This window comes from Oncorhynchus keta, chromosome 8, assembly GCF_023373465.1.
Source record: "Oncorhynchus keta strain PuntledgeMale-10-30-2019 chromosome 8, Oket_V2, whole genome shotgun sequence".
Lineage (NCBI taxonomy): Eukaryota > Metazoa > Chordata > Actinopteri > Salmoniformes > Salmonidae > Oncorhynchus > Oncorhynchus keta.
Genome location: NC_068428.1, coordinates 16,158,545 through 16,186,035, shown reverse-complemented (window position 1 = coordinate 16,186,035; position 27,491 = coordinate 16,158,545). Strand labels below are relative to the sequence as shown.

General features: G+C 43.7%; 2 protein-coding genes across 5 annotated transcripts in view; both read right to left on the bottom strand.

Annotated features, from left to right (window-relative positions):
• Positions 1–471: 471 nt before the first annotated feature.
• Positions 472–24,149, bottom strand: mcm9 (minichromosome maintenance 9 homologous recombination repair factor). Its single transcript, XM_035774291.1, is given in 18 exon segments — positions 472–696; positions 889–1,042; positions 6,249–6,335; positions 6,709–6,965; positions 7,551–7,652; positions 7,654–7,709; positions 8,658–8,792; positions 8,886–8,998; positions 10,716–10,744; positions 10,746–10,846; positions 11,002–11,138; positions 11,140–11,191; positions 13,822–13,903; positions 14,155–14,272; positions 14,274–14,391; positions 21,720–21,834; positions 21,837–22,040; positions 24,111–24,149. Coding segments are annotated over 18 exon segments (2,124 nt in total).
• Positions 24,150–24,707: 558 nt separating this feature from the next.
• fam184ab (family with sequence similarity 184 member Ab) overlaps positions 24,708–27,491 on the bottom strand; it is a 154,021-nt gene continuing 151,237 nt past the window's right edge. For all 4 annotated transcript variants that reach the window (XM_035774827.2, XM_035774830.2, XM_035774828.2 and 1 more), the window contains one exon: positions 24,708–25,207. In XM_035774827.2, coding sequence (XP_035630720.1) covers positions 25,126–25,207 — 82 coding nt within the window. In that variant the 3' untranslated portion in view covers positions 24,708–25,125. The remainder of the gene's footprint in view (positions 25,208–27,491) is intronic.

Here is a 27,491-nt window from a genome sequence, read left to right as displayed (position 1 = left end):
ATCGAAGTTGGAGGAGCAGAACATAGAGAAGCCAGAGTAAAGCCCAGCCCAAAACACTTCCTCTTTTTAGGGTTGCCAGCAGAATCTCCAGCAGGGGTCTGGCCCTTACTGTTGACTGTCCATAAGTCTTTGCCTCCACTAACCCTAGCCTCAGTCCTATCCTCTGTAGAGGCTTTAGCTTGCGTCCCTGTCCTCTGTTGTATGTTGGTGATAGCTTGTGTCCTTGTGTCCTGTTGCCCTGCTTTAAGCTCTATGGAGGAGGTTACCTAAGCCCCTGATGTAGGAGTTGTTTTTGGGGTTGTAAACTTCCTGGTCTTTTGTGGTTGTGGAGGAGAACCTGGAGAGTTTGGCCAGGGTAGAGGCCGCCACAGCGAGCTTTGGGTGGTCTGGCTTGAATTGGGGGTGGTGGGGCCTCTGTGGGGGTTGTTGATGTACATCTGTTCTCACCTGGAGCCATACTGCCTGGTCTGCTCAGCAGCTGCTGGCGTTTCTGCTCTGTCCCATGACCCCTACCCCCACTACCACTACCACCCTCTGCCCTGGGACCTCTGGGCTCAGGTCACATGACACCTCAGTGAAAAAGTATTTATCGTCAGACTGAACCCTCAGTCTCGACTTCTTGGCTGCACTGCTGCCCTCTGCTGGCCTGTCTTTGTAACACTGTTTCTCACTCTCCCTTTTCTGTTCAGTCTTTCTCTGTAGCAGAAGAAGCTATGTTATGATTGTCTCTATTCTCTGGGTTTGCTTTGCTATGTGGACCTCTATGCTCTGTTTGAAAGTCTGAGCTGTCAGGATAAGGGGAGAGGTTTAGTGTGGGACATATTCTCTCTTGCCTGTGAATGTGAACCCTGTGAACTAAGAGTGCAGTTCTTCTCCCCATGCCCCCACAGTATCAGAGGGGTCTTGGTCTCCAGACGGAAGGTTACAAGGGACATAGTTCTTCTTTGAGTTGCATTTCTTCCCTGCTCGAGGTGTGCTGTGGGAGGGCAGGGAGTCTGTGGAGAAGGCCTGCTCTAGATGGTCTAGATGGCAGGTTTCGGGCCTGCTTTGAGGAAGAGTTGTGGTTATCTTGTGTGGATGTTGCGGTTGTGTTGTGTGGATGTTCCCCCACTGGGCTGGCGAGTGAGTGGCGAGTGAGTGGAACCAGTCCAGTCCACTCTCTGAGTCTGTGGTGATGTCAGAGCACCACGGACCCTTTATTGGAGCGTTGGAGCTCTTCTCTACGTAATGACAACCAAAGCTCAGATCACTGTGTTGTGCAGAGGAGTACATTTTTATGTTCTACTTTAGGGGAGCATGGCCCATTATTCTGCAGCCTAAAGAAAGCACAATGACTCACTGTATATGAGAGGGAATTCTTAATCCTTCACGGAGAATTGTATTCAGTATTTTCACTGGGCTAGGGTTTAGAGATAATATGTTGGTGGGGAGATGTTATAAGTTAAAAAATATATATATTTCACCTTTATTTAACCAGGTAGGCTAGTTGAGAACAAGTTCTCATTTGCAACTGCGACCTGGCCAAGATAAAGCATAGCAGTGCGAACAGACAACACAGAGTTACACATGGAGTAAACAATTAACAAGTCAATAACACAGTAGAAAAAAAAGAACAAAAAGAGTCTATATACATTGTGTGCAAAAGGCATGAGGAGGTAGGCGAATAATTACAATTTTGCAGATTAACACTGGAGTGATAAATGATCAGATGGTCATGTACAGGCAGAGATATTGGTGTGCAAAAGAGCAGAAAAGTAAATAAATATAAACAGTATGGGGATGAGGTAATTAAAATTGGGTGGGCTATTTAACGATAGACTATGTACAGCTGCAGCGATCGGTTAGCTGCTCAGATAGCAGATGTTTGAAGTTGGTGAGTGAGATAAAAGTCTCCAACTTCAGCGATTTTTGCAATTCGTTCCAGTCACAGGCAGCAGAGAACTGGAACGAAAGGCGGCCAAATGAGGTGTTGGCTTTAGGGATGATCAGTGAGATACACCTGCTGGAGCGCGTGCTACGGGTGGGTGTTGCCATCGTGACCAGTGAACTGAGATAAAGCGGAGCTTTACCTAGCATGGACTTGTAGATGACCTGGAGCCAGTGGGTCTGGCGATGAATATGTAGCGAGGGCCAGCCGACTAGAGCATACAGGTCACAGTGGTGGGTGGTATAAGGTGCTTTAGTAACAAAACGGATGGCACTGTGATAAACTGCATCCAGTTTGCTGAGTAGAGTATTGGAAGCTATTTTGTAGATGACATCGCCGAAGTCGAGGATCGGTAGGATAGTCAGTTTTACTAGCGTAGGTTTGGCGGCGTGAGTGAAGGAGGCTTTGTTTCGGAATAGAAAGCCGACTCTAGATTTGATTTTAGATTGGAGATGTTTGATATGAGTCTGGAAGGAGAGTTTACAGTCTAGCCAGACACCTAGGTACTTATAGATGTCCACATATTCTAGGTCGGAAACCATCCAGGGTGGTGATGCTAGTCGGGCGTGCGGGTGCAGGCAGCGAACGGTTGAAAAGCATGCATTTGGTTTTACTAGCATTTAAGAGCAGTTGGAGGCCACGGAAGGAGTGTTGTATGGCATTGAAGCTCGTTTGGAGGTTAGATAGCACAGTGTCCACAGAATGGTGTCGTCTGCGTAGAGGTGGATCAGTGAATCGCCCGCAGCAAGAGCAACATCATTGATATATACAGAGAAAAGAGTCGGCCCGAGAATTGAACCCTGTGGCACCCCCATAGAGAATGCCAGAGGACCGGACAGCATGCCCTCCGATTTGACACACTGATCTCTGTCTGCAAAGTAGTTGGTGAACCAGGCAAGGCAGTCATTAGAAAAACCAAGGCTCCTGAGTCTGCCGATAAGAATATGGTGATTGACAGAGTCGAAAGCCTTGGCCAGGTCGATGAAGACGGCTGCACAGTACTGTCTTTTATCGATGGCGGTTATGATATCGTTTAGTACCTTGAGCGTGGCTGAGGTGCACCCGTGACCGGCTCGGAAACCAGATTGCACAGCGGAGAAGGTACGTGGGATTCGAGATGGTCAGTGACCTGTTTGTTGACTTGGCTTTCATAGACCTTAGATAGGCAGGGCAGGATGGATATAGGTCTGTAACAGTTTGGGTCCAGGGTGTCACCCCCTTTGAAGAGGGGGATGACTGCGGCAGCGTTCCAATCCTTGGGGATCTCAGACGATATAAATGATTTGAACAGGTTGAACAGGCTGGTAATAGGGGTTGCGACAATGGCGGCAGATAGTTTCAGAAATAGAGGGTCCAGATTGTCAAGCCCAGCTGATTTGTACGGGTACAGGTTTTGCAGCTCTTTCAGAAAATCTGCTATCTGGATTTATGTAAAGGACAACCTGGAGAGGCTTGGGCGAGTAGCTGCGGGGGGGGGGCGGAGCTGTTGGCCGAGGTTGGAGTAGCCAGGAGGAAGGCATGGCCAGCCATTGAGAAATGCTTGTTGAAGTTTTCGATAATCATGGATTTATCGGTGGTGACCGTGTTACCTAGCCTCAGTGCAGTGGGCAGCTGGGAGGAGGTGCTCTTGTTCTTGTTCTTGTTTTGGAGTTAGAGCTACAGGATGCACATTTCTGCCTGAAGAAGCTGGTCTTTGCTTTCCTGACTGACTGCGTGTATTGGTTCCTGACTTCCCTGAACAGTTGCATATCGCGGGAACTTTTCGATGCTATTGCAGTCCGCCACAGGACGTTTTTGTGCTGGTCAAGGGCAGTCAGGTCTGGAGTGAACCAAGGGCTGTATCTGTTCTTAGTTCTGCATTTTTTGAACAGAGCATGCTTATCTAAAATGGTGAGGAAGTTACTTTTAAAGAATGACCAGGCATCCTCAACTGACGGGATGAGGTCAATATCCTTCCAGGATACCCGGGCCAGGTCGATTAGAAAGGTCTGCTCGCAGAAGTGTTTTAGGGAGTGTTTGACAGTGATGAGGGGTGGTCGTTTGACTGCGGATCCGTAGCGGATACAGGAAATGAGGCAGTGATCGCTGAGATCCTGATTGAAGACAGCGGAGGTGTATTTGGAGGGCCAGTTGGTCAGGATGACGTCTATGAGGGTGCCCTTGTTTACAGATTCAGGGTTGTACCTGGTGGGTTCCTTGATGATTTGTGTGAAATTGAGGGCATCTAGCTTAGATTGTAGGACTGCCGGGGTGTTAAGCATATCCCAGTTTAGGTCACCTAACAGAACAAACTCTGAAGCTAGATGGGGGGCGATCAACTCACAAATGGTGTCCAAGGCACAGCTGGGAGCTGAGGGGGGTCGGTAGCAGGCGGCAACAGTGAGAGACTTATTTCTGGAGAGAGTAATTTTTAAAATTAGTAGTTCGAACTGTTTGGGTATGGACCTGGAAAGTATGATTACTTTGCAGGCTATCTCTACAGTAGACTGCAACTCCTCCCCCTTTGGCAGTTCTATCTTGACGGAAAATGTTATAGTTGGTTATGGAAATCTCAGAATTTTTGTTGACCTTCCTGAGCCTTGATTCAGACACGGCAAGGACATCAGGGTTAGCAGAGTGTGCTAAAGCAGTGAGTAAAACAAACTTAGGGAGGAGGCTTCTGATGCTTCTGATAAGTGGGATTTATACTGAACAAAAATATAAACGCAACATGTAAAGTGTTGGTCCCATGTTTCATGAGCTGAAATTAAAGATCCCAGAAATGTTCCATACGCACAAAAAGCTTATTTCTCTCAAATGTTGTGCACAAATTAGTTCACATCCCTGTAAGTGACAATTTCTTATTTGCCAAGATAATTCATCCACCTGACAGGTGTGGCATATCAAGAATCTGATTAAACAGCATGATTATTACATAGGTTCACCTTGTGCTGGGGACAGTAAAAGGCAACTCTAAAATGTGCAGTTTTATCACAATACCACAGATGTCACAGATGTCTCTTGTTTTGAGACAGAGGAATTGGCATGCTGACTGCAGGAATGTCAACCACAGCTGTTGACAGATAACTGAATGTTAATTTCTCTACCATAAACTGCCTCCAACGTAGTTTTAGAGAATTTGGCAGTACCTTCAACCGGCCTCACAACCGCAGACTAGGTGTAACCATGCCAGTCCAGGACCTCAACATCTGGCTTCTTCACCTGCGGAATCGTCTGAGACCAGCGCCCCGGACAGCTGATGAAACTGTGGATTTGCACAACTGAAGAATTTCTGCACAAACAGTCAGAACCCCTCTCTGGGAAGCTCATCTGCGTGCTCGTCATCCTTACCAGGGTCTTGGCCTGACTGCAGTTCGGTGTGTCGTAAGCGACTTCAGTGGGAAAATACTCACCTTCAATGGTCACTGGCATGCTGGAGAAGTGTCATCTTCACAGATGAATCCCAGTTTCAACTGTACCGGGTAGATAGCAGGCAGCGTGTATGGCGTTGTGTGGGTGAGCAGTTTGCTGATGTCAACGTTGTGAACAGAGTGCCCCGTGGTGGTGGTGGGTTTAAGCTACGGACAACGAACAGAATTGCATTTTATCGATGGCAATTTGAATGCACAGAAATACCGTGATCCTGAGGCCCATTGTCATGCCATTCATCCGCCGCCATCAGACCAGGTTTTAGCATGATAATGCACAATACCATGTCGCAAGGATCTGTACACAATTTGTGGAAGCTCAAAATGTCCCAATTCTTCCATGGCCTGCATACTAACCAGATATGTCACCCCTTGAACAACTTTGGGATGCTCTGGATCGATGTGTATGACAGCGTGTTCCAGTTCCGATATCCAGCAACTTCGCACAGCCATTGAACATGAGTGGGACAACATTCCACAGGCAACAATCAACAGCTTGATCAACTCTATGTGAAGGAGATGTGTCGTGCTGCATGAGGCAAATAAAGGTCACACCAGATACTGACTGGTTTTCTGATCCACATTCCTACCTTTTTTCTTTAAAGGTATCTGTGACCAACAGATGCATATCTGTATTCCCAGTTATGTGAAATCCATAGATTAGGACCAAATGAATTTATTTCAATTGACTGATTTCCATATATGAACTGTAACTCAGTAAAACCCTTGAAATTGCTGCATGTTGCATTTATATAATTTGTTCAGTGTATTTTGAAAATAGTATGTGTGTGTGCTTAGTCTGGGCATTTCGTACTCTTGATAGGTTTCCCATTTTCCAGTTCTGCATAGGTTCATACACCACAAAACGTTGTCCTTTGAGTCTCCACAATTATAACTGGCGCTCATCGTCTCACCTTGAGAGCCTCTCCATCTCCTTGTTGAGGACGTGTAGGAGCTGGAGTCCCTCCAGAACGAACTGACACTGTGTCCGGTACTGCTGACTGGGGACAGGAGAGCGCCCCCTAAGGCTCAGACACACAACCAATCTCCCAGACACTTGCCTTTCCATTTCCATTTCATGTGATGCGTGTCCTGAAGTGTTGGGCTAATGACATTACACTCAATGAAATTGCAAAATGTGATGTCATATCACGGTTTCCTAGCTGCGCAGTGCACTCCGTGACAGAGACCTCGACAACAGCATCCTCCACATGGAAACATCAACCTGTCACGTGCTGCAAGGGACCAAGGGAAACATAAATATTATTCTAAATATCAATTATTACAGTTTCAGTAAATACTAAACACCTTAGTAAATTACCTAAACTTAATTGAGTGCAGAAGGAAAATAATGATATTATATTTGTCCCGCGCTCTGCGAGGCGGCTGAGGCTCTCCTGCATGCGGTCGGTGGTGTGGGCTGCGTTCCTGCTGTCGCTTTGCTTCTGCAACTGGTAGTAGCCTCTGGACAGAATGGAGTTGGCCTCCTCAGACACCCGCGGCTGCAGCCCCTTGGTAAGGCAGATATAGGCCTTCATCTTCTCCATGCACCACAGATACTCCTGTGACTGGCTGGGAGCTCCTGGAGGGCAGATGAAGGCGTTATTATTATCAGGGTCGTATTCATTATCAAATCAAATTTGCATTTGTCACATGTGCCGAATACAACCTTACCGTGAAATGCTTACTTACAAGTCACCAGACAGAAGGACTGAAAACAGGAAGGGACTACCTGAACTTGTTTATTAAGAATTGTTTTCAGTTGCAAAACATTTTTTGCTACATTTTTCCCTAATGAGTAGGACCCGGCCTTCAGTAACCACAGCTCTGAGTGGTCGTCTTGATAATGACACAGAGCACCAATTAAACTGGGGCGATGACGTAGAGAGTATACATCATTGGCTTTTATTCAACATAGCTCTTCCTCATGCAAGTAGTGTGGGAATTATATTATGCAAATCATCATGTGCTGGCTACCGGGGAAGAGACCAGACGAGGTCTCAAGTCTAATTTGCAGCGTAGCTTACCTTAACGATATCATATCCCAGTGATTCTCCTCTGTAATTGGTGGATATCTCAGGCACTAAGAGCAGTGCTATTACACTCCACTTCTAGAGAGATGGTTTTATTTGATCCCTGTTCTGTACTTCAACTGATCCTATGTCATTAATTGGCCGGAGAGTCCTACCACCTGGTTTTCCAGGTCTGAATCAATCTCTAACATCCAGTAGGACAAGGACCAGGTCAAAACGGCTGAGCAGGGATCTGGCAAGGACCACGTTGACCGACACAGGCACGTTGGGGTCCTCCTGGCCCTTAAGGGTTGGATGCTGCCGAGATGGTTGTCCCGGTGTTCAGTTTACACACAATGCTGGGAAATACAGAGGGAAATACAGAGGGAAAGACAGAGAGAAAGACAGAGGGAAATACAGAGGGAAAGACAGAGGGAAATACAGAGAGAAATACAGAGGGAAAGACAGAGGGAAATACAGAGGGAAAGACAGAGGGAAATACAGAGGGAAATACAGAGGGAAATACAGAGGGAAATACAAAGGGAAAGACAGAGGGAAATACAGAGGAAAAGACAGAGGGAAAGACAGAGGGAAAGACAGAGGGAAATACAGAGGGAAAGACAGAGGGAAAGACAGAGGGAAATACAGAGGGAAATACAGAGGGAAATACAGAGGGAAATACAGAGGGAAATACAGAGGGAAAGACAGAGGGAAATACAGAGGGAAAGACAGAGGGAAATACAGAGGGAAAGACAGAGGGAAAGACAGAGGGAAATACAGAGGGAAAGACAGAGGGAAAGACAGAGAGAAATACAGAGGGAAAGACAGAGGGAAATACAGAGGGAAAGACAGAGGGAAATACAGAGGGAAATACAGAGGGAAATACAGAGGGAAATACAGAGGGAAATACAGAGGGAAATACAGAGAGAAAGACAGAGGGAAAGACAGAGGGAAATACAGAGGGAAATACAGAGGGAAAGACAGAGGGAAAGACAGAGGGAAAGACAGAGGGAAATACAGAGGGAAATACAAAGGGAAATACAGAGGGAAATACAGAGGGAAATAGACCACAAAAAAATCAATGAAGCAAAAAGAAAGACGCATTATGTGTCATTATGTCATTATCTTTTTAATGCCTACTGATATTATCGTGTTCGACATGTTTCACTCTCAACCCACAACAGAAGTAAAGACCAATTTTGAGTGCAAGATAGGAATTATATGCAGTAGAGCAAGAGGCTTTATAGAATCGCCCTCTGGAATGATATTATGACTATATACATATAAAAAGTGTATTTTCTTTACCCTGCACCTTGACCACAGTGATGGTCTGCTTCTCCATGGTTCCGTGGATAGTGGTGCGGTCGTGCTCTTTGATGCTGTTGAACAACAGAGCTCCTGCCTCTAGATGCCACTCCCAAGAGTCCTTCACGGCTGCCACCGTGACACACACTGCATTTTTTACTACTATAAGTGGTTATTTCATGGATTCTTCTAAGCAAAGTGCACTGTATCAGATGCACCAGAAGAGGGCAGACAGACCTGCGGAAGGAGAGAAGATCCCAGCAGTGAGGACTGAGAGGGGAGTGATTTTAGCAGCGTACTTCAGAAACTTCCCACCTGCAGAAGATGAAACTCGCCTAAACAAAGACCTAATTACAGATCTAGAATCAGATATTAACATGGACACGGTTATTTGCAGTATATAAGATACAGTTGAAGTCGGAAGTTTACATAGACTTAGGTTGGAGTCATTAAAACTTGTTTTTCAACCACTCCACAAATTATAGTTTTGGCAAGTCAGTTAGGACATTTACTTTGTGCATGACACAAGTAATTTTCCCAACAATTGTTTACAAACAGATTATTTCACTTATAATTCACTGTATCACAATTCCAGTGGGTCAGAAGTTTATATACACTAAGTTGACTGTGCCTTTAAACAGCTTGGAACATTCCAGAAGATGATGTCATGGCTTTAGAAGCTTCTGATAGGCAAATTGACATAATTTGAGTCAATTGGAGGTGTACCTGTGGATGTATTTCAAGGCCTACCTACATACTCAGTGTCTCTTTGCTTGACATCATGGGAAAATCAAAAGAAATCAGCCAATACCTCAGCAAAAAAAATTGGAGACCTCCACAAGTCTGGTTCATCCTTGGGAGCAATTTCCAAATGCCTGAAGATACCACATTCATCTGTACAAACAATAGTATGCAAGTATAAACACAATGGGACCACGCAGCCGTCATACCGCTCAGGAAGGATACGCATTCTGTCTCCTAGAGATGAATGTACTTTGGTGCGAAAAGTGCAAATCAATCCCAGAACAACAGCAAAGGACCTTGTGAAGATGCTGGAGGAAACAGGTACAAAAGTATCTATTTCCACAGTAAAATGAGTCCTATATCAACATAACCTGAAAGGCCGCTCAGCAAGGAAGAAGCCACTGCTCCAAAACCGCCATAAAAAACAGACTACGGTTTGCAACTGCACATGGGGACAAAGATCCTACTTTTTGGAGAAATGTCCTCTGGTCTGATGAAACAAAAATAAAACTTTTTGGCCATAATGACCGCTATGTGTGAAGGAAAAAGTGGGAGGATATAAGCCGAAGAACACCATCCCAACCGTGAAGCACGGGAGTATCAGCATCATGTTGTGGGGGTGCATTGCTGCAGGAGGGACTGGTGCACTTCACAAAATAGTTAGCATCATGACGAAGGACAATTGTGTGGATATATTGAAGCAACATCTCAAGACTTCAGTCAGGAAGTTAACGCTTGGTTGCAAATGGGTCTTCCAAATTGACAATGAACCCAAGCATACTTCCAAAGTTGTGGCAAAATGGCTTAAGGACAACAAAATCAAGGTATTGGAGTGGCCATCACAAAGCCCTGACCTCAATCGTACAGAACATTTGTGGGCAGAACTGAAAAAGCTTGTGTGAGCAAGGAGGCCTACAAATCTGACTCAGTTACATCAGCTCTGTGAGGAGGAATGGGCCAAAATTTACCTAACTTATTGTGGGAAGCTGTGGAAGGCTACCTGAAGCATTTGACCCAAGTTAAATAATTTATAGGCAATGCTATCAAATACTAATTGAGTGTATGTAAACTTCTAACCCACTGGAAATGTGATGAAAGAAATAAAAGCAGAATAATTAATTCTCTCTACTATTATTCTGACATTTCACATTCTTAAAATAAAGTGGTGATCCTAACTGACCTAAGACAGGGAATCTTTTACTAGGAATAAATGTCAGGCATTGTGAAAAACTGAGTTTAATGTATTTGGCTAAGGTGTATGTAAACTTCCAACTTCAACTGTATGTGAGAGAAATGGGCCCATGTTTAGAACAAGGATACATACCTCTTACCTTTGTTCCAAAGGGATCTAATTCTTTGCACCCCACCGGCTAACACCATAGCAACAGATAACTTAACTACGTACATTCCAAACACCTGTGGGCACAGACTCATGAGAATCTGCTTCCTGCCTTCGGAATGGAAAAAGAACACCAATCAAATTCCATAAACTCTTCATGTCCATCTCATCTCATAGTATTTATCATGTAATAATGACTATTAAATAAATGTAAAAGTAGTATTTAAATCTATATGGCAACAGTTAGTTAGGTTAGTTTCTATGTACCAGCTATAGGGTCATGTTTGCAATTGTCCCAGAGCTAGTCAAACTCCTTCTGCATGTCCTCTAAGACCAGAGCTGCCATGGTCTGCTCATTGTTCACTTCAATAAAGTTGGCTTTCAACACTAGATCCAGTTCACAATTCATACAGGGGATTCCATCACTGACAAACTACTCCATGCACTGTGACATCGTCTTGTTGACAATTTTAATTACATTTACATTACATTTAAGTCATTTAGCAGACGCTCTTATCCAGAGCGACTTACAAATTGGTGCATTCACCTTATGACATCCAGTGGAACAGCCACTTTACAATAGTGCATCTAAATCTTTTAAGGGGGGTGAGAAGGATTACTTTATCCTATCCTAGGTATTCCTTAAAGAGGTGGGGTTTCAGGTGTCTCCGGAAGGTGGTGATTGACTCCGCTGTCCTGGCGTCGTGAGGGAGTGTGTTCCACCATTGGGGAGCCAGAGCAGCGAACAGTTTTGACTGGGCTGAGCGGGAACTGTACTTCCTCAGTGGTAGGGAGGCGAGCAAGCCAGAGGTGGATGAACGCAGCGCCCTTGTTTGGGTGTAGGGCCTGATCAGAGCCTGGAGGTACTGAGGTGCCGTTCCCCTCACAGCTCCGTAGGCAAGCACCATGGTCTTGTAGCGGATGCGAGCTTCAACTGGAAGCCAGTGGAGAGAGCGGAGGAGCGGGGTGACGTGAGAGAACTTGGGAAGGTTGAACACCAGACGGGCTGCGGCGTTCTGGATGAGTTGTAGGGGTTTAATGGCACAGGCAGGGAGCCCAGCCAACAGCGAGTTGCAGTAATCCAGACGGGAGATGACAAATGCCTGGATTAGGACCTGCGCCGCTTCCTGTGTGAGGCAGGGTCGTACTCTGCGGATGTTGTAGAGCATGAACCTACAGGAACGGGCCACCGCCTTGATGTTAGTTGAGAACGACAGGGTGTTGTCCAGGATCACGCCAAGGTTCTTAGCGCTCTGGGAGGAGGACACAATGGAGTTGTCAACCGTGATGGCGAGATCATGGAACGGGCAATCCTTCCCCGGGAGGAAGAGCAGCTCCGTCTTGCCGAGGTTCAGCTTGAGGTGGTGATCCGTCATCCACACTGATATGTCTGCCAGACATGCAGAGATGCGATTCGCCACCTGGTCATCAGAAGGGGGAAAGGAGAAGATTAATTGTGTGTCGTCTGCATAGCAATGATAGGAGAGACCATGTGAGGTTATGACAGAGCCAAGTGACTTGGTGTATAGCGAGAATAGGAGAGGGCCTAGAACAGAGCCCTGGGGGACACCAGTGGTGAGAGCGCGTGGTGAGGAGACAGATTCTCGCCACGCCACCTGGTAGGAGCGACCTGTCAGGTAGGACGCAATCCAAGCGTGGGCCGCGCCGGAGATGCCCAACTCGGAGAGGGTGGAGAGGAGGATCTGATGGTTCACAGTATCGAAGGCAGCCGATAGGTCTAGAAGGATGAGAGCAGAGGAGAGAGAGTTAGCTTTAGCAGTGCGGAGCGCCTCCGTGATACAGAGAAGAGCAGTCTCAGTTGAATGACTAGTCTTGAAACCTGACTGATTTGGATCAAGAAGGTCATTCTGAGAGAGATAGCGGGAGAGCTGGCCAAGGACGGCACGTTCAAGAGTTTTGGAGAGAAAAGAAAGAAGGGATACTGGTCTGTAGTTGTTGACATCGGAGGGATCGAGTGTAGGTTTTTTCAGAAGGGGTGCAACTCTCGCTCTCTTGAAGACGGAAGGGACGTAGCCAGCGGTCAGGGATGAGTTGATGAGCGAGGTGAGGTAAGGGAGAAGGTCTCCGGAAATGGTCTGGAGAAGAGAGGAGGGGATAGGGTCGAGCGGGCAGGTTGTTGGGCGGCCGGCCGTCACAAGACGCGAGATTTCATCTGGAGAGAGAGGGGAGAAAGAGGTCAGAGCACAGGGTAGGGCAGTGTGAGCAGAACCAGCGGTGTCGTTTGACTTAGCAAACGAGGATCGGATGTCGTCGACCTTCTTTTCAAAATGGTTGACGAAGTCATCTGCAGAGAGGGAGGAGGGGGGGGAGGGGGAGGAGGATTCAGGAGGGAGGAGAAGGTGGCAAAGAGCTTCCTAGGGTTAGAGGCAGATGCTTGGAATTTAGAGTGGTAGAAAGTGGCTTTAGCAGCAGAGACAGAGGAGGAAAATGTAGAGAGGAGGGAGCGAAAGGATGCCAGGTCCGCAGGGAGGCGAGTTTTCCTCCATTTCCGCTCAGCTGCCCGGAGCCCTGTTCTGTGAGCTCGCAATGAGTCGTCGAGCCACGGAGCGGGAGGGGAGGACCGAGCCTAATTAATTACAATAATGAGATTTTAGAAAATCAGCCCAACATTCATTGTGATGTCACTAATCCCTTTAAAAACATTCCTATTCATTAAAAACGACTCCTATTCATTTATTATGACTTAGTCTTGGGTGAAAGCCAATCATACAGTATTGTGATGTTATCATAAACAAAATGACACCCCAATGTAACATCCATATATCATACAGTATTATGACATCATTGGTCACACATCACACTGTGGAATTCCAATACTCAGTGATGTCACAATCTACCTGGCAACATAATGATGTCACCTCTGCAAAACAAAATAATTGTTTTTAAAAAATCCCATAATATGACAACGTCCTTTATGTAACAAATCACACTGTGACGCCAACTGTAATACTGCATCATAGTGATAACCCACTGGGCACACACTGGTTGAATCAAGTTATGTTGAACCAACGTGGAATAGACATTGAATTGACATCTGTGCCCAGTGGGAAGTGAAGTCATAGTGACCAGTGTTACCTGATTTACAGATGTCCATCAGATCATCCTCCAGAATGACCACCATGGAATACTGCCCACAGACAGCCTGAACCTGGACACCCAGATCAGCAGGGAAAGGGGGGCCGCAGTCTGATCAAATATAGGCTTACAATTTCTGTTTGCAGATGTTCTTTAACAGGCTATTCCACCTTCAACCCACAGTAGGGTTATACAATGTGTAAAACAGAGCTACAGCCCCTTGTCCCCCAGCCAGTCAATCACCTGCTCATGGATCTTAATCTGCGGTTAGTCCCTGCAAGCTGCTGGGTAGGTGAACTTGGTGGCAGGTAAACTTGGAGTTGCAGAGGTCCTGGTTGGGGCAGTAGGCGGGAGCTCCATCCGGCAGTAGGTGGGCAAGTCGGTTTGCAGGGAGAGCACATGACGGCACTTAGAGCACATGACGGCACACATTTAGTCCCTTGTACTCCAGGACCTTGGTCACACTGGTGCGGATGACCGTGTCTGTTACGAACAGGAAGTGACCTGCGTTCCGAGACTTGGGGATGTTCTCCTTGGTGAGCTCTGGACACAGAGGAAGATCTGAGGCGTGATGACACATTCAGCAGAGAAGGTTAAGGTTATGGACATCAAATAGACCAAGGAGCACTGGACTAGACTTTAAATCAAAATTGATATTACAACTGCACCAAAATCCCCAAGTCTCGGAACGCGGGTCACTTCCTGTTCGTAACAGACACGGTCATCCGCACCAGTGTGACCAAGGTCCTGGAGTACAAGGGACTAAATGTGTGCCGTCATGTGCTCAAGTTCAGCATTACTTGTCATGCTCAATGTACACCACCAGATGGGGATCTCTACCCACTCTTGTATTGAGGAGAGCGCTTACATCTTGCATGAGTCAAATAAAACACACTACAAAAAAAAAAATGCTTCGCCTACACATCTGGCACAAGTTTTTGCCTTGCTGTACATCTGTTAAGTAGCCTACAGTATTGATTTTCAGTGGATAAAAGTACCTAATGGAGAGAGTTCTAAGGGCTTAAAAGTGCCCGCATACTCGGTTTGGTTTGCTCCTAGCAGAACTTAGTTAGGCGAAGTAAATGTCTGTGCCTCACATACTCCCTTTTGCTTAAAAATGTTAAATATTACTGTTTGTTCCTATTGAGACGCCGTAGCAACAACATAGTCAGTATACACTTCTAAAAATAGTCTGAATTCATCTAAAATAAGGCCAGCATCCCGGAGTCGCCGCTTTACTGTTGATGTTGAGACTGGTGTTTTGCGGGTACTCTTTATTGAAGCTGCCAGTTGAGGACTTGTGAGGTGTCTGTTTCTCAAACGAGACACTCTAAAGTACTTGTCCTCTTCCTTAGTTGTCCACCGGGGCCTCCCACTCCTCTTTCTATTCTGGTTAGAGCCAGTTTGCTCTGTTCTGTGAAGGGAGTAGTACACAGTATTGCACGAGATCTTCAGTTTCTTGGCAATTTCTCTGCATGGAATAGCCTTCATTTCTCAGAACAAGAATAGACTGATGAGTTTCAGAGGAAAGTGCTTTGTTTCTGGCCATTTTGAGCCTGTAATCAAAACCACAAATGCTGATGCTCCAGATACTCAACTAGTCTAAAGAAGGCCAGTTGTATTGCTTCTTTAATCAGGATAACAGTTTTCAGCTGTGACTAACATAATTGCAAAAGGGGTTTTCTAATGATCAATTTGCCTTTTAAAATGATCAACTTGGATTAGCTAACACAACATGCCATTGGAACACAGGAGTGATTGTTGCTGATAATGGGCCTCTGTAGATATTGTAGATTATCCATAAAAAATCAGCTGTTTCCAGCTACAATAGTAAATTTACAGCATTAAAAATGTCTACACTGTATTTCAGATCAATTTGATGTTATTTTAATGGACAAAAATGTTTGCTTGTCTTTCAAAAACGGCAGTGTACATATGACCTCAATTACCTTGATCAATCTGTACACCCGCACATTGCCTCGTTACCGTTATTTTATTGTGTTACAATTTTTTATTTTTTTAATGTATTTTTTTGTGAAAATATTTTCTTACTTAATTTTTTAAAAAACTCTGCATTATTGGTTAAGATCTTGTAAGCAATGTTCCCACTAAGCTGCGAGCTTATGGGGGCACACAGCTCCAGTGGTGTAAAGCACTTAAGTAAAAATGATTTAAAGTACTACTTAAGTAGTTTTTGGGGTATCTGTACTTTACTTTATTATTTATATTTTTGTCAACTTTTACTTTTACTTCACTACATTCCTAATGAAAATAATGTACTTTTTACAAAATACATTTTCTCTGACACCCAAAAGTACTCGTTACATTTTGACAGGAAAATGGTCCAATTCACACACTAATCAATAGAACATCCCTGGTCACCCCTACTGCCTCTGGTCTGGCAGACTCACTAAACACAAATGCTTCGTTTGTAAAATGATGTCTGGGTTTTGGAGTGTGTCCCTGGCTATCCATCAATTTAAAAAACAAGAAAATGGTGCTGTCTGGATTGCTTTATATAGAGAATTTGAAATGACTTATACTTTTACTTTTGATACTTAAGTACATTTTAGCAATTCCATTTACTTTTGATACGTAAGTATATTTTAAACCAAATACCTTTAGACCTTTACTCAAGTAGAATTTTACTGGGCGAGTTCTCTTTTAGTTGAGTAATTTTCTATTAAGGTATCTTTACTTTTACTCAAGTATGATAATTGAGTACTTTTTCCACCACTGCGCAGCTCCCCGGGACTGCGTGCAGAACAAATATCAGCCCGCACAGAGAAGCACGAGATTAAACTAAAGTGTTCCATGTTAGTTAACACTATCAATGTTTCCCTTTCCTATGGGAATTGTGATCGAATCAACACAATATTACCCACTTTCAATGCAACATATCGAAACCAAAACGAACTATGCAATATTTAATATGCAATACGAACGAACTATGCAAGATATTTTGTTGTAGGCAGGACACATCGGTGTAGGATTATATTGCATTGACACTGCACGACTCAGGCCCGTACTCTACACAGACCCGTGTGCCATAAACAATCAGAACCGGAATAGGCCTAAATGCAAAATAGACCATTGCCAGATATGGATCTGTGCCATTCACTTTGAACTGAACTGTTTTTACAGCATGACCGGTTGTGATTAAATTGCGTTTGTTTTGAGATCAAAGTGAGAGCTACATGTAGCAACTTGTGCACTTTTGTTCATATCCTTTGCTAGTTAGTGAGATATTAGCCCATTTATAGATCATTTGTAGTCAGCAAGGAGGGCGTGACTGCTTCATACAAGAGCACAAAATGTGTGCATTTCTTGACATCGTAGAAAAGTGAGACAGGTAAAGAGGTTTTTTTTTGTCTTAAAGAGGCAGTGTTGTATTTTGAGATAGGCATGAATAAGCTAAGTAGCCAATAGGCAGAGGGTAGTATAACTTGTCTGATTCTGTGTAATAATGGTATGTGAATAATGCTGCATATTATTTTGTAAAGTTGTTTTATGCATCAAACAATAAGATTTTCAGTCACAAGGGGATAAACAGGTTCATGTCGAGCCCTGCAGCTTTTCTTCAAAGGTCTCATGGAATGTAGACCTACATTGAACACCACACATGGGCTGCTACTGTAGGCTGAATGATAGAACAGCTATTTCCATGTTAAAATGTTATGGGATGCATTTTCTTGATTGTTTTTGATGGTAGGCCACTCTGGTATGCCTACATTATGATCAATTAGCCACAGTAGCCTTCTTGACCACTGTTAAAACTAACTTAAATCGGGTACAGCCTCAGTGTTCACAGTAAACTCGCCCTGGAAGTTGCACAGAACTTTCACAATGTTCAAGTTTGCACTCAGCAGAATAGAAATGTGCTCAGTGATGAAAACATTTGGAGGGAACATTGCTTGCGAGGAAGCATTCCACGGTAAGGTTTGCACCCGTTGTATTCGTTGCATGTGGCAAATACAATTGGATTTGGATTTGTTTCAATAGGTGACATTGCTCTTCTTACATCCCACGCACTGACAAAATATAAATGGAAAATAGGCCTTTATGGTGGATCCAATGCAATATTCCAGCCCACCAAATGCTATCATGGACTCACGGAACATATCATCTCTCTCCACCTAGCATCTTAAATGGCATTCACATTGTACGTCCACATCTTCAGTGCTTTTACACGAAGCCCTGTCCATTTTCTCAGTGAGATTAGACAACTCCGATTTAAGATGCAGCCCACATACAGCGGTCCTCTCCACAGAGAGACATACTTTGTATTTCGAGCGAGCAACATGTTGAAAACATCGAGTCATCAAAAGAGCCCAGCATACCCCGAGGAGAAAGATATTGGTCTGACCTTAAACATTGCCGTGTAGTAGTAACATTCCCCAGCAGATCACACACGGCTACATCACCAAGAGCCCTTTGAAGCGCATCTTCTGGCTAATTATAACACTGCTGTCTGTACCAGTGAGACCCCAGACTGCAGTGCACAATGGCTAAAGTAATTTGGTGTGGAGGTTGACCTAGGACGGCTGACACAGGAAAATGTATAAACCGGTACTTTGTTTTGGTTCAAAGCGGTTCAGAACTTTATTTTGCTGGTCGGAATAGTGGAACAGAACAAAAGAATGGTGAATCATCATGAAGGAAGTTGACAATCTACTGTCATATCCTTTTCAATCCTTGTCATATGAAGATAAATTATAGATAAAACGTATCGGTGTTCATCGGCCGTTGGACATAAACATTACACAAGAAGGTGGAAATCGCAAATTCAGTAATGAGTGGTTTGAAAGGAATCAGTGGCTAACTGCAAGCATTGCAAAGCAATCACTAGCCTGCTACTCAGTGGAGTGAGTGTGTGGGTCCAAGTCTGGGTTTAAGGGGCTCTTTTCCAAGCTTAAAAGGATAAACATTCAACATTGGCCACGCTGCCAATCCAGCATGACTTCTTCTGTGTTTGAAACAACTGGAAATTCTGGGAAATCACTGGGAAATCAAGTCAACTGGAAACTCTGAAAGAAACAAGCTCCGACTGGGAAAATAAGTTTGCAACAGTCATCCAACTCAGAATTCCAAGTCGGGAACGTGGGCCCCTATCACTGACGTCATAATTCAATCTTGATTTTTTTTCAGAGTTCCTAGTTGTCTTGAAAGTGCCATAAATCCAGAGAATGCCAAACTTTAAATGACAACGTTTGAAGACACGAAGGACCTCTGCACGACCTTCCTGTTCACATGAACACAGCACAACAAGGTGAGTCCAAAAATGTCTTGTACTGTATGCTGCTGCATAAATTATGTAATGTGACAAGGAGTGCAGAGCATTCGGAATGTATTCAAACCTCTTGACATTTTCCACATTTAGGTTATGTTACAGCCTTATTCTAAAATGATTTACATATATTTTTTCCTCATCAATCTACACACAATACCCCATAATGACAAAGAAAAAACAGGTTTTTATACATTTTTGCAAATGTTTAAAGAAAAAGACTGAAATAGCACATTTACATAAGTATTCAGACCCTTTACTTTGTTGAAGCACCTTTGGTAGCGATTAAAGCTTTGAGTCTTCTTGGGTATGATGCTACAAGCGTGGCACACCTGTATTTGGGGAGTTTCTCCCATCCTCTAAAGCTCTGTCAAGTTGGAAAGGGTCCCGAAGCCACTCCTGCGTTGTCTTGGTTGAGTGCTTAGGGTCATTGATCTGTTGGAAGGTGAACCTTCGCCTCAGTCTGAGGTCCTGAGCACTCTGGATCAGGTTTTCATCAAGGATCTCTCTGTTCTTTGCTCTGTTCATCTTTCCCTTGATCCTGACTAGTCTCCCAGTCCCTGCTGCTGAAAACAACCCCACAGCATGATGCTACCACCACCCTGCTTCACCGTAGGGATGGTGCCTGGTTTCCTCCAGACATAACGCTTGGCATTCAGGCCAAAGAGTTCAATCTTGGTTTCATCAGACCAAAGAATCTTGTTTCTCATGGTCTGAGAGTCTTTAGGTGTCTTTTGGTAAACTCCATGCAGGCTGTCATGTGCCTTTTACTGAGGAGTGGCTTCCGTCTGGCCACTCTACCACAAAGGCCTGATTGGTGGAGTGCTGCAGAGATTCTTGTCCTTCTGGAAGGTTCTCCCATCTCCACAGAGGAACTCTGGAGCTCTGTCAGAGTGACCATCGGGTTCTTGGTCAGCTCCGTGACGAAGGCCCTTCTCCCCCGATTGCTCAGTTTGGCTGGGCGGCCAGCTCTAGGAAGAGTCTTGGTTGTTCCAAACTTCTTCCATTTAAGAATGATGGAGGCCACTGCGTTCTTGGGGACCTTCAATGTTGCAGATCTGTGCTTCAACACAATCCTGTTTTTTGGAGCTCTATGGACAATTCCTTCAACCTCATGGCTCAGTTTTTGCTCTGACATGCACTGTCAACTTTGGGACCTTATATAGACATCATGTCACGCCCTGACCTTAGAGAGCCTTGTTTATTCTCTATTTTGTTAGGTCAGGGTGTGACATGGGTGGGCAAATCTATGTTTCTACTTCTTTGTTGCCCTAGTATGGTTCCCAATCAGTTTATCGTTGTCTCTGATTGGGGATCATACTTAGGCAGCCCTTTTTCCCACCTTAGATTGTGGGATCTTGTTTTTGTGTAGCTGCCTGTGAGCAGCCCAGAACGTCACGTTTCGTTTGTGTTTGTTTTGTTTGGTGAGTTTCGATTTATTAAAATATGTGAAACTCTACGCACGCTGCGCCTTGGTCCGCTCATTTCAACGCACGTGACAAATCAATTGAATTTACAACAGATGTACTCCAATCAAGTTGTAGAAACATCTCAAGGATGATCAATGGAAACAGGATGCACCTGAGTTTAATTCAGAGTCTCAGGGCAAAGAGTGAGAACATATGTAAATAAAGTATTTCTGTATTTTTTTTTAATACATTTGCAAAACAATATGAAAACCTGTTTTCGCTTTGTCATTATGGGGTATAGTGTGTAGATTGATTAATATGTTATTTTCATTTAATCCATTTTAGAATAAGGCGGTAACGTAACAATTTAAAAAAAAAAAGGGGTCTGAATACTTTCCGAATGAACTGTACATTAAACTAGGAATAAAGAGACTAGGGAACAGGATACATAATAAAGAATAGCAGCAGCTTAAGTAATGAGTCAAAAGAGTTAATGCAAAAAGAGTGTAACGTAAGAAAATGTGGAAAAAGTCAAAGGGTCTGAATACTTTCCAAATGCACTGTATACGGTAGCTAAGAAAGCAATACTAAGTGTATGTTGTGCAGTAAACTGTTCATGTGCCTCACCCTAATAATTTGCTCCCTTTACCCCTAATAACTTAGCCTTCTGTTCTGACTTGGCGGTGCACATTTATTTAGCCTATAGCTTGTTTTAGAGAAATGCCATCATCGGATATTTTAAGAGCTTTTATTGTCTGCTTATATCCCCCTTTCTTTATCCTACGGTGTACAGGGAGAATACTGTAAGAACGGCCCACGTTCTGAATTCTATCGCTGTACATTTCAAAAGTGCTGAACATTGACTACGTCCATCCTCGCTCGCTCATTAATGTCTTAATCAAAATTACGGATAGCCTCTTATCCACTCATTGTCCCCTTATGCCATAGTTTGTTCATCTCAATTGTCAGAAGAAACCACATTTGGTTTAAGCAAGTCAGCCATATCAGCTATGCTTTTTTAAAGGCAGTAAATGAGACTGAATGAACTGTTTTGCTGCCAAACATAGCTCTGCTGGTTTGGATTTTGCACTGACCAATGTGGCTGCCATTTTCACCCCATTCTGGAACTTTGAGGGTCTATAATATAGTCCCTCTACTAATATAATTGGATCTCTATGTTAAGGGCCTCTTACCTGTGATTCGGGCATGCAGGTGGTGTTTGAACTTGTGGCAGCCTTGCTGTGTTGAGTTCACTGACACCGCCTTGGCGGATCTGTGAAGGGCGTTGTTGAAGATGTTGACGTCTACCCCTCGCTGGGGTAGGCGTTAAAGTAGTCTCCCACCTCCATGTTGGCTTTGAATAGCGTCATGGTGTTGCTGACCACCGAGTAGTGGGCATCTTCATCAAGCGCCAGAAGGATCTGCATGATGTCAGTCGTGTGGTGCTCTGTTACATACGACTCAAACACTTGCCCTATCAGAGCTACCAGCTCAGGTTTATCAACATCATGGATCTGCAGGGGTGGAATATACTTTAAATGTAATAAGCTGTGTAACGTATGCAATGATCTATGCAGCCAGATGACATCTCATATAGACCCAAAGGGCTCATCTGTAGTGTCTGGCTAGTAAACTGATGGTGAAATTGGTAGTAGAGGCAAATGTGGACAGTAATCTATCAGGTTGGTGATAGTATGTCCGGCTAACATGAATGCGTCAGTTCTGTACGCTAGGAGATGCATTCGCGTCAGACAAATGCGCGTGGACCAGAGTTTGTGTGTTCTATTCTGGAGAAACAACTGTTGGATGCAGAGACGTGTTTGTCAGCACTAACAAATTTGGTGAGTTACAAAAATATATTGAAGTAAGTCACTAAACAAAGCCGGAAGATAATTCCTCTAGAGGGATAAATGTAATGGCTGAAGATCCCAAAACACCGAGAAGAGAGACTAAGTGTGTCGTTAGACCCTGTGTTGATACTGATAGGATCAAAAGAAAAGCAGCGCTGCTCTCTGATCAGCTTCCTCCATTTAAATCTTACATGAACATAAAAATGATTCCCCTATACCGACGACGGATCAGCTACTAGTGATATTACCACCGCTGGAAATGGTCTTTATTATGCTTACTAAATAATAATTCCCTGAATCACAGATTGGTCACATCATTGCCCTGTTACACATCATGAAATATACTGAGGCAAATAACTACAGACAGCAGCCTAATTGTAACGATTGTCGTTGGTGGAAGAAGGAGTAGACCAAAGCGCAGCGTGGTACGTGTTCACGATGCCTTTAATAAACTGAACACTGAATACAAACGAACAAGAGAATAAAGGAAAACCGAAACAGTCCCTCCCGTATGGTGAAAACACTGAAAACGGAAAATAACTACCCTCAAATCATAGTGGGAAAACAGGCAGTATGGTTCTCAATCAGAGACAACGATCGACAGCAGCCTCTGATTGGGAACCATACCAGGCCAAACACAGAAATACAAAACCTAGAACAAAAAACGTAGAATGCCCACCACAACTCACGCCCTGACCAAACTAAAACAGAGACATAAAAAAGGAACTAAGGTCAGGACGTGACACTAATGAAATCTCCAATTTGGACTCCAGACCAAAGGACAAATTTCCACTGGTCTAATGTCCATTGCTCATGTTTCTTGCCCCAAGCAAGTCTCTTCTTATTATTGGTGTCCTTTAGTACTGGTTTCTTTGCAGCAATTCGACCATGAAGGCCTGATTCACACAGTCTCCTCTGAACAGTTGATGTTGAGATGTGTCTATTCCTTGAGCTCTGTGAAGCATTTATTTGGGCTGCAATTTCTAAGGCTGGTAACCCAATTGAACTTATCCTCTGCAGCAGGAGTAACTCTGGGTCTTCCATTCCTGTGGTGGACCTCATAAGAGCCAGTTTCATCATAGCTCTTGATGGTTTTTGCGACTGCGCTTGAATAACTTTCAAAGTTCTTGAAATAGTCCATATTGACTGACCTTCATGTCTTAAAGTAATGATGGACAGTCCTTTCTCTTTGCTTATTTGAGCTGTTCTTGCCATAATACGGACGGTCTTTTATCAAATCTGGCTATCTATCTTGTCACAACACAACTGATTGGCTCAGGTGCATTATTAAGGGGGAAAGAAATTCCACAAATTTACTTTTAAGAAGGAACACCTGTTAATTGAAATGTATTTCATTCAACTAGGCAAGTCAGTTATTTACAATAACTGACTCTTATTTACAATGACGGCCTAGGAACCATGGGTTAACTGCCTCATTGAGAACGGCAGATTTTTACTTTGTCAGCTTGGGGATTCGATCCAGCAACCCTTCGGTTAATATCCCAACGCTCTAACCACTAGGCTGCCTGCCACCCCAATTTATATATATATATGTAACACACTACCGGTCAAAAGTTTTAGAATACTGTCTCGGATTCCCCTGTACTGCTGCCCTTCCGTGCACTACCGGTCAGTTTTACCCTCAAAAGTTTGACAATATATATTTAAGCTAACCCCAACTGTTTTCCTAACCTTAACCTAATTCTCCAAACAAGCTACATTAATTATCCTAACCTGCTGCGTAAGGTCTTTGAACCTGCTATGAAAAGTCATATCTGACATTAACTTGACAAAAGCTGGATCCCTTCTAGCCCATGACCTTTAAGAACTTTGGAACTTTCCTCTGGATTCACACATTCAGTACTCCCACAGGGGTGTTCAAAACTATAACACGAAAGAAACATCATGGCACTTGTCTTAAAATACTCACTATGAAGTAAATGCTGCATTTAAATCCACAATGATTCAGTAAAAAACATGTGCTTTTTTATGTGGGTCAAAATAATCGGAAATTGCTTTTATGGCAGGAACCCCTTATATTTTCTGATTGGTTAGCGTCTATGTCTGTCCAAAATAAATGTGCAGCTGCAAGGCTATCACAACAGGACCAGAGAAATTCACCTGAACCAGACCTAAACACAGACACAGTAAATACCTGTACATACTTTGACCTAAAACATTGTAAAACACAATTTCAAAACATAATGGAGTTCATTCAAACACCTTATAATTAAATATTTTCTGCAGAAGTTGGGATTCTATGGCACAGCACTTTATGGTACAAATCCTCCATAAATTGAAAGGCCCCCCCCAAAAAAGACAGCACACATATCACGATTAAATGTCACAATAATTATTTATTAGTTAAGCATACATAGTATAATATAAATATAAAATATGCAATTTATTTTTAAAATTGGTGAGACATCATTATATCTGTGTTGAGACAACCATACAAACAGTTTAATTCTACCAAAATTGGTTATGCGTCTGTAACAAACTCTCGCTATGGTGCCATTCTAAAATAAGGTACAGAGAGAGGACAATTTACTGTAGCAGCATATGCATCACTCTTTAGAAACTGCAGAAAAGAAAAGGTCAAACATACTCATCGGCACTGTACAAACAAGGAACCTGTTCACGGTGAAGTAATCAACAGAATGAGATGGAGATCATTAAATAATGTTCTTTTTTTTTGTTTGTTGTATTTTTCGTTTCCTATGGTTGACATGCTCTCGAGTTGCAAAAGTCAGAAAGTGAAGTACTGGGCGAACCACTCCTGGCGCTGGTGGTCGGGGGATCCTACGGGTGACTCTTCTGTCTCAGGAGGGCTACACAGGGGGGCACACACACACACACACACACACACACACACACACACACCACAACAGCAGCACAGTTACACAATACAGGACATTATTGACTAAGGAATCCTTATTACACCTTGGAGTTGAGTCATTTGATTTGAGTCTCTGGGTTTTATGCCTATGTGATGTGTTTGTGAATGTTCCTTAGTGTCGTCGGTACAGTCATTCATTCAGTTCAGAGGATAATGGGATTTTGCTGCGGCAGTATAGATTTGATGATCTGCTCTTAAGTGTGAATGTTTCCTAGAAAACGCTAACATTTCCATTGCGCTAATCTGCCTTTAACCCTGTTAAGTGTGCTCATTTCTAAGAGCCCGCGGCTCTACTAACTCTAACTTTTCTGTTTTACATGATCGTCCAGACATGAGATTTTGTGAGATTAAATTACAAGACCATGCGGTTGTTAATCTTTGACTCAGGTCCTTGGGGGACGACGCTGTCTTGGTTATACAAATATGTGAATGCATCTATTAAAAATCCTATATACTACTTTCATACTACTTGTCTGTAGTTTCTGAAAAGCCAATGCAATTGTAAACAAGTAAAACACCTGAGAGGGAAAATGTATTGAAAGACTATAACCTTGCCTAGTGTTGTTTGTTCTAAGTCTACCGAACATATAGCATATTCAACCTAATGCATTTCACTGGGTCTGCTGGCTTGACCATAGCCTTGGCATTGACAAATTCACAATAACCGCCAACAAACATCACTGTATTCGAACATTGCAGCTTTATTCCACATAAAATAACCTTTGCTCTTTGCCTATAGAGCTAGATATATCTCTGGCTGTCTGTCTGGCTGCCTGGTGTCTAGGGCCCTCCCTCAGCCACAATTGTTCAGGGGTCGTAGCCCGTTGATGGGCACCAGATGCCTGCTATCTATGAAGGGATTGACATCCGACTGTCTGGAGAGCCAAAAAGGAGGAGAGAATGAGTGGGAGGAGAAGTCTCATTGAAATGTCAGTACAGAACAAACCGTAATAATGTGAAGCGCTCTCCTCTCAACAACTAGAGTGTACAACGAGTTCAAGATGAAAATATCTCAGTGATTTATGACCCAACTTTATATTGCAGTTGATATTTGACAAACACAAAGGCAAGGAAATTGCAGTCTGGGAATCCGATAAAGAACTGTGTAACTTCAGATATTTTGAGTTTTAATTTCCTACTATGGTTATTTCCACAGTTGTTATGTGAAATAACATCCTCTGAACTTAAAGGTTTTATTATTATTATCATGACTAGATACAAATGAATAAACACAGCCTGCACTCATTCTGCACTGCACCAACTGCACTGCCCTAACTGAGCTGAACATGTCTGAAGTTTTTAAATTAAAGACAGGTGGCTTCTTCATCCTGTGCGGGGCCTTGAACTGTTTGTCTCTGAGAACTATCCTAAAATATCTCCTCTGTGATCATTCTCTCCTCAGTCTCAGTAGCCTCCATTGCAGCAAACCCAATTGAATGCTCAATTGGTCTGTTCATCACCAATTTCGGATCCAGAGAACACCTGGGCTGAGACAGACAGGGCTGACCTCAACAACATCAAAAGCTAGAAGCAGAGAAATGGCATAAGCACGCATGCTAGTGTTTTTCATCGGGAAAACTCAAGTATTTATGTACATGTATTGTACTACACATTTGCTGGTGAGCTGAATTAAGAAGTTCTATTGATCTAGGTATCTTCTCCGAGAACTGAAGCGTGTGTGTTCTGGTATAGACCTGGTGAATCAAAATAGGGCTGCACTTCAGGAGCACTTCACGCAACGAGATCGGGGCAGCCTTTGAATAATCTGAAAGCAAATATGTAATACATGGCACCATTGTGTCGCCATTTGCCCCTGCGGTTTGGTTAATACGAGTGGTATGTGCTTCAGCAGGTATGTGGTATGTGGGGGTGCATCTGTTGCTAAGTGTAAACAGGGACACCTTGCCAGGGGCTGAGACAGACAGGCCATGTGTGTGATGCAGTGATGGGAGAGTCCCATGACAATGGAGGGCAGCCCCGCTACAAATCCGCCACGCCGACTCACCTGCAACTTATTTACATAGCAGCATGCAGCAAAGGCAACAGAAACGCCCAAAGCTCAGAGGCACAGTGCACACGGGTACAGATAGATAACAAGTGCAGCAATTGTCAGAAACCTAAGCACCGGATGAGTGCAGGCATCATAAGCTAGTACAACACATGCACAAGAGAGTACCACATTAACATGTGTGCTTAATACACATGAACAGAATTAT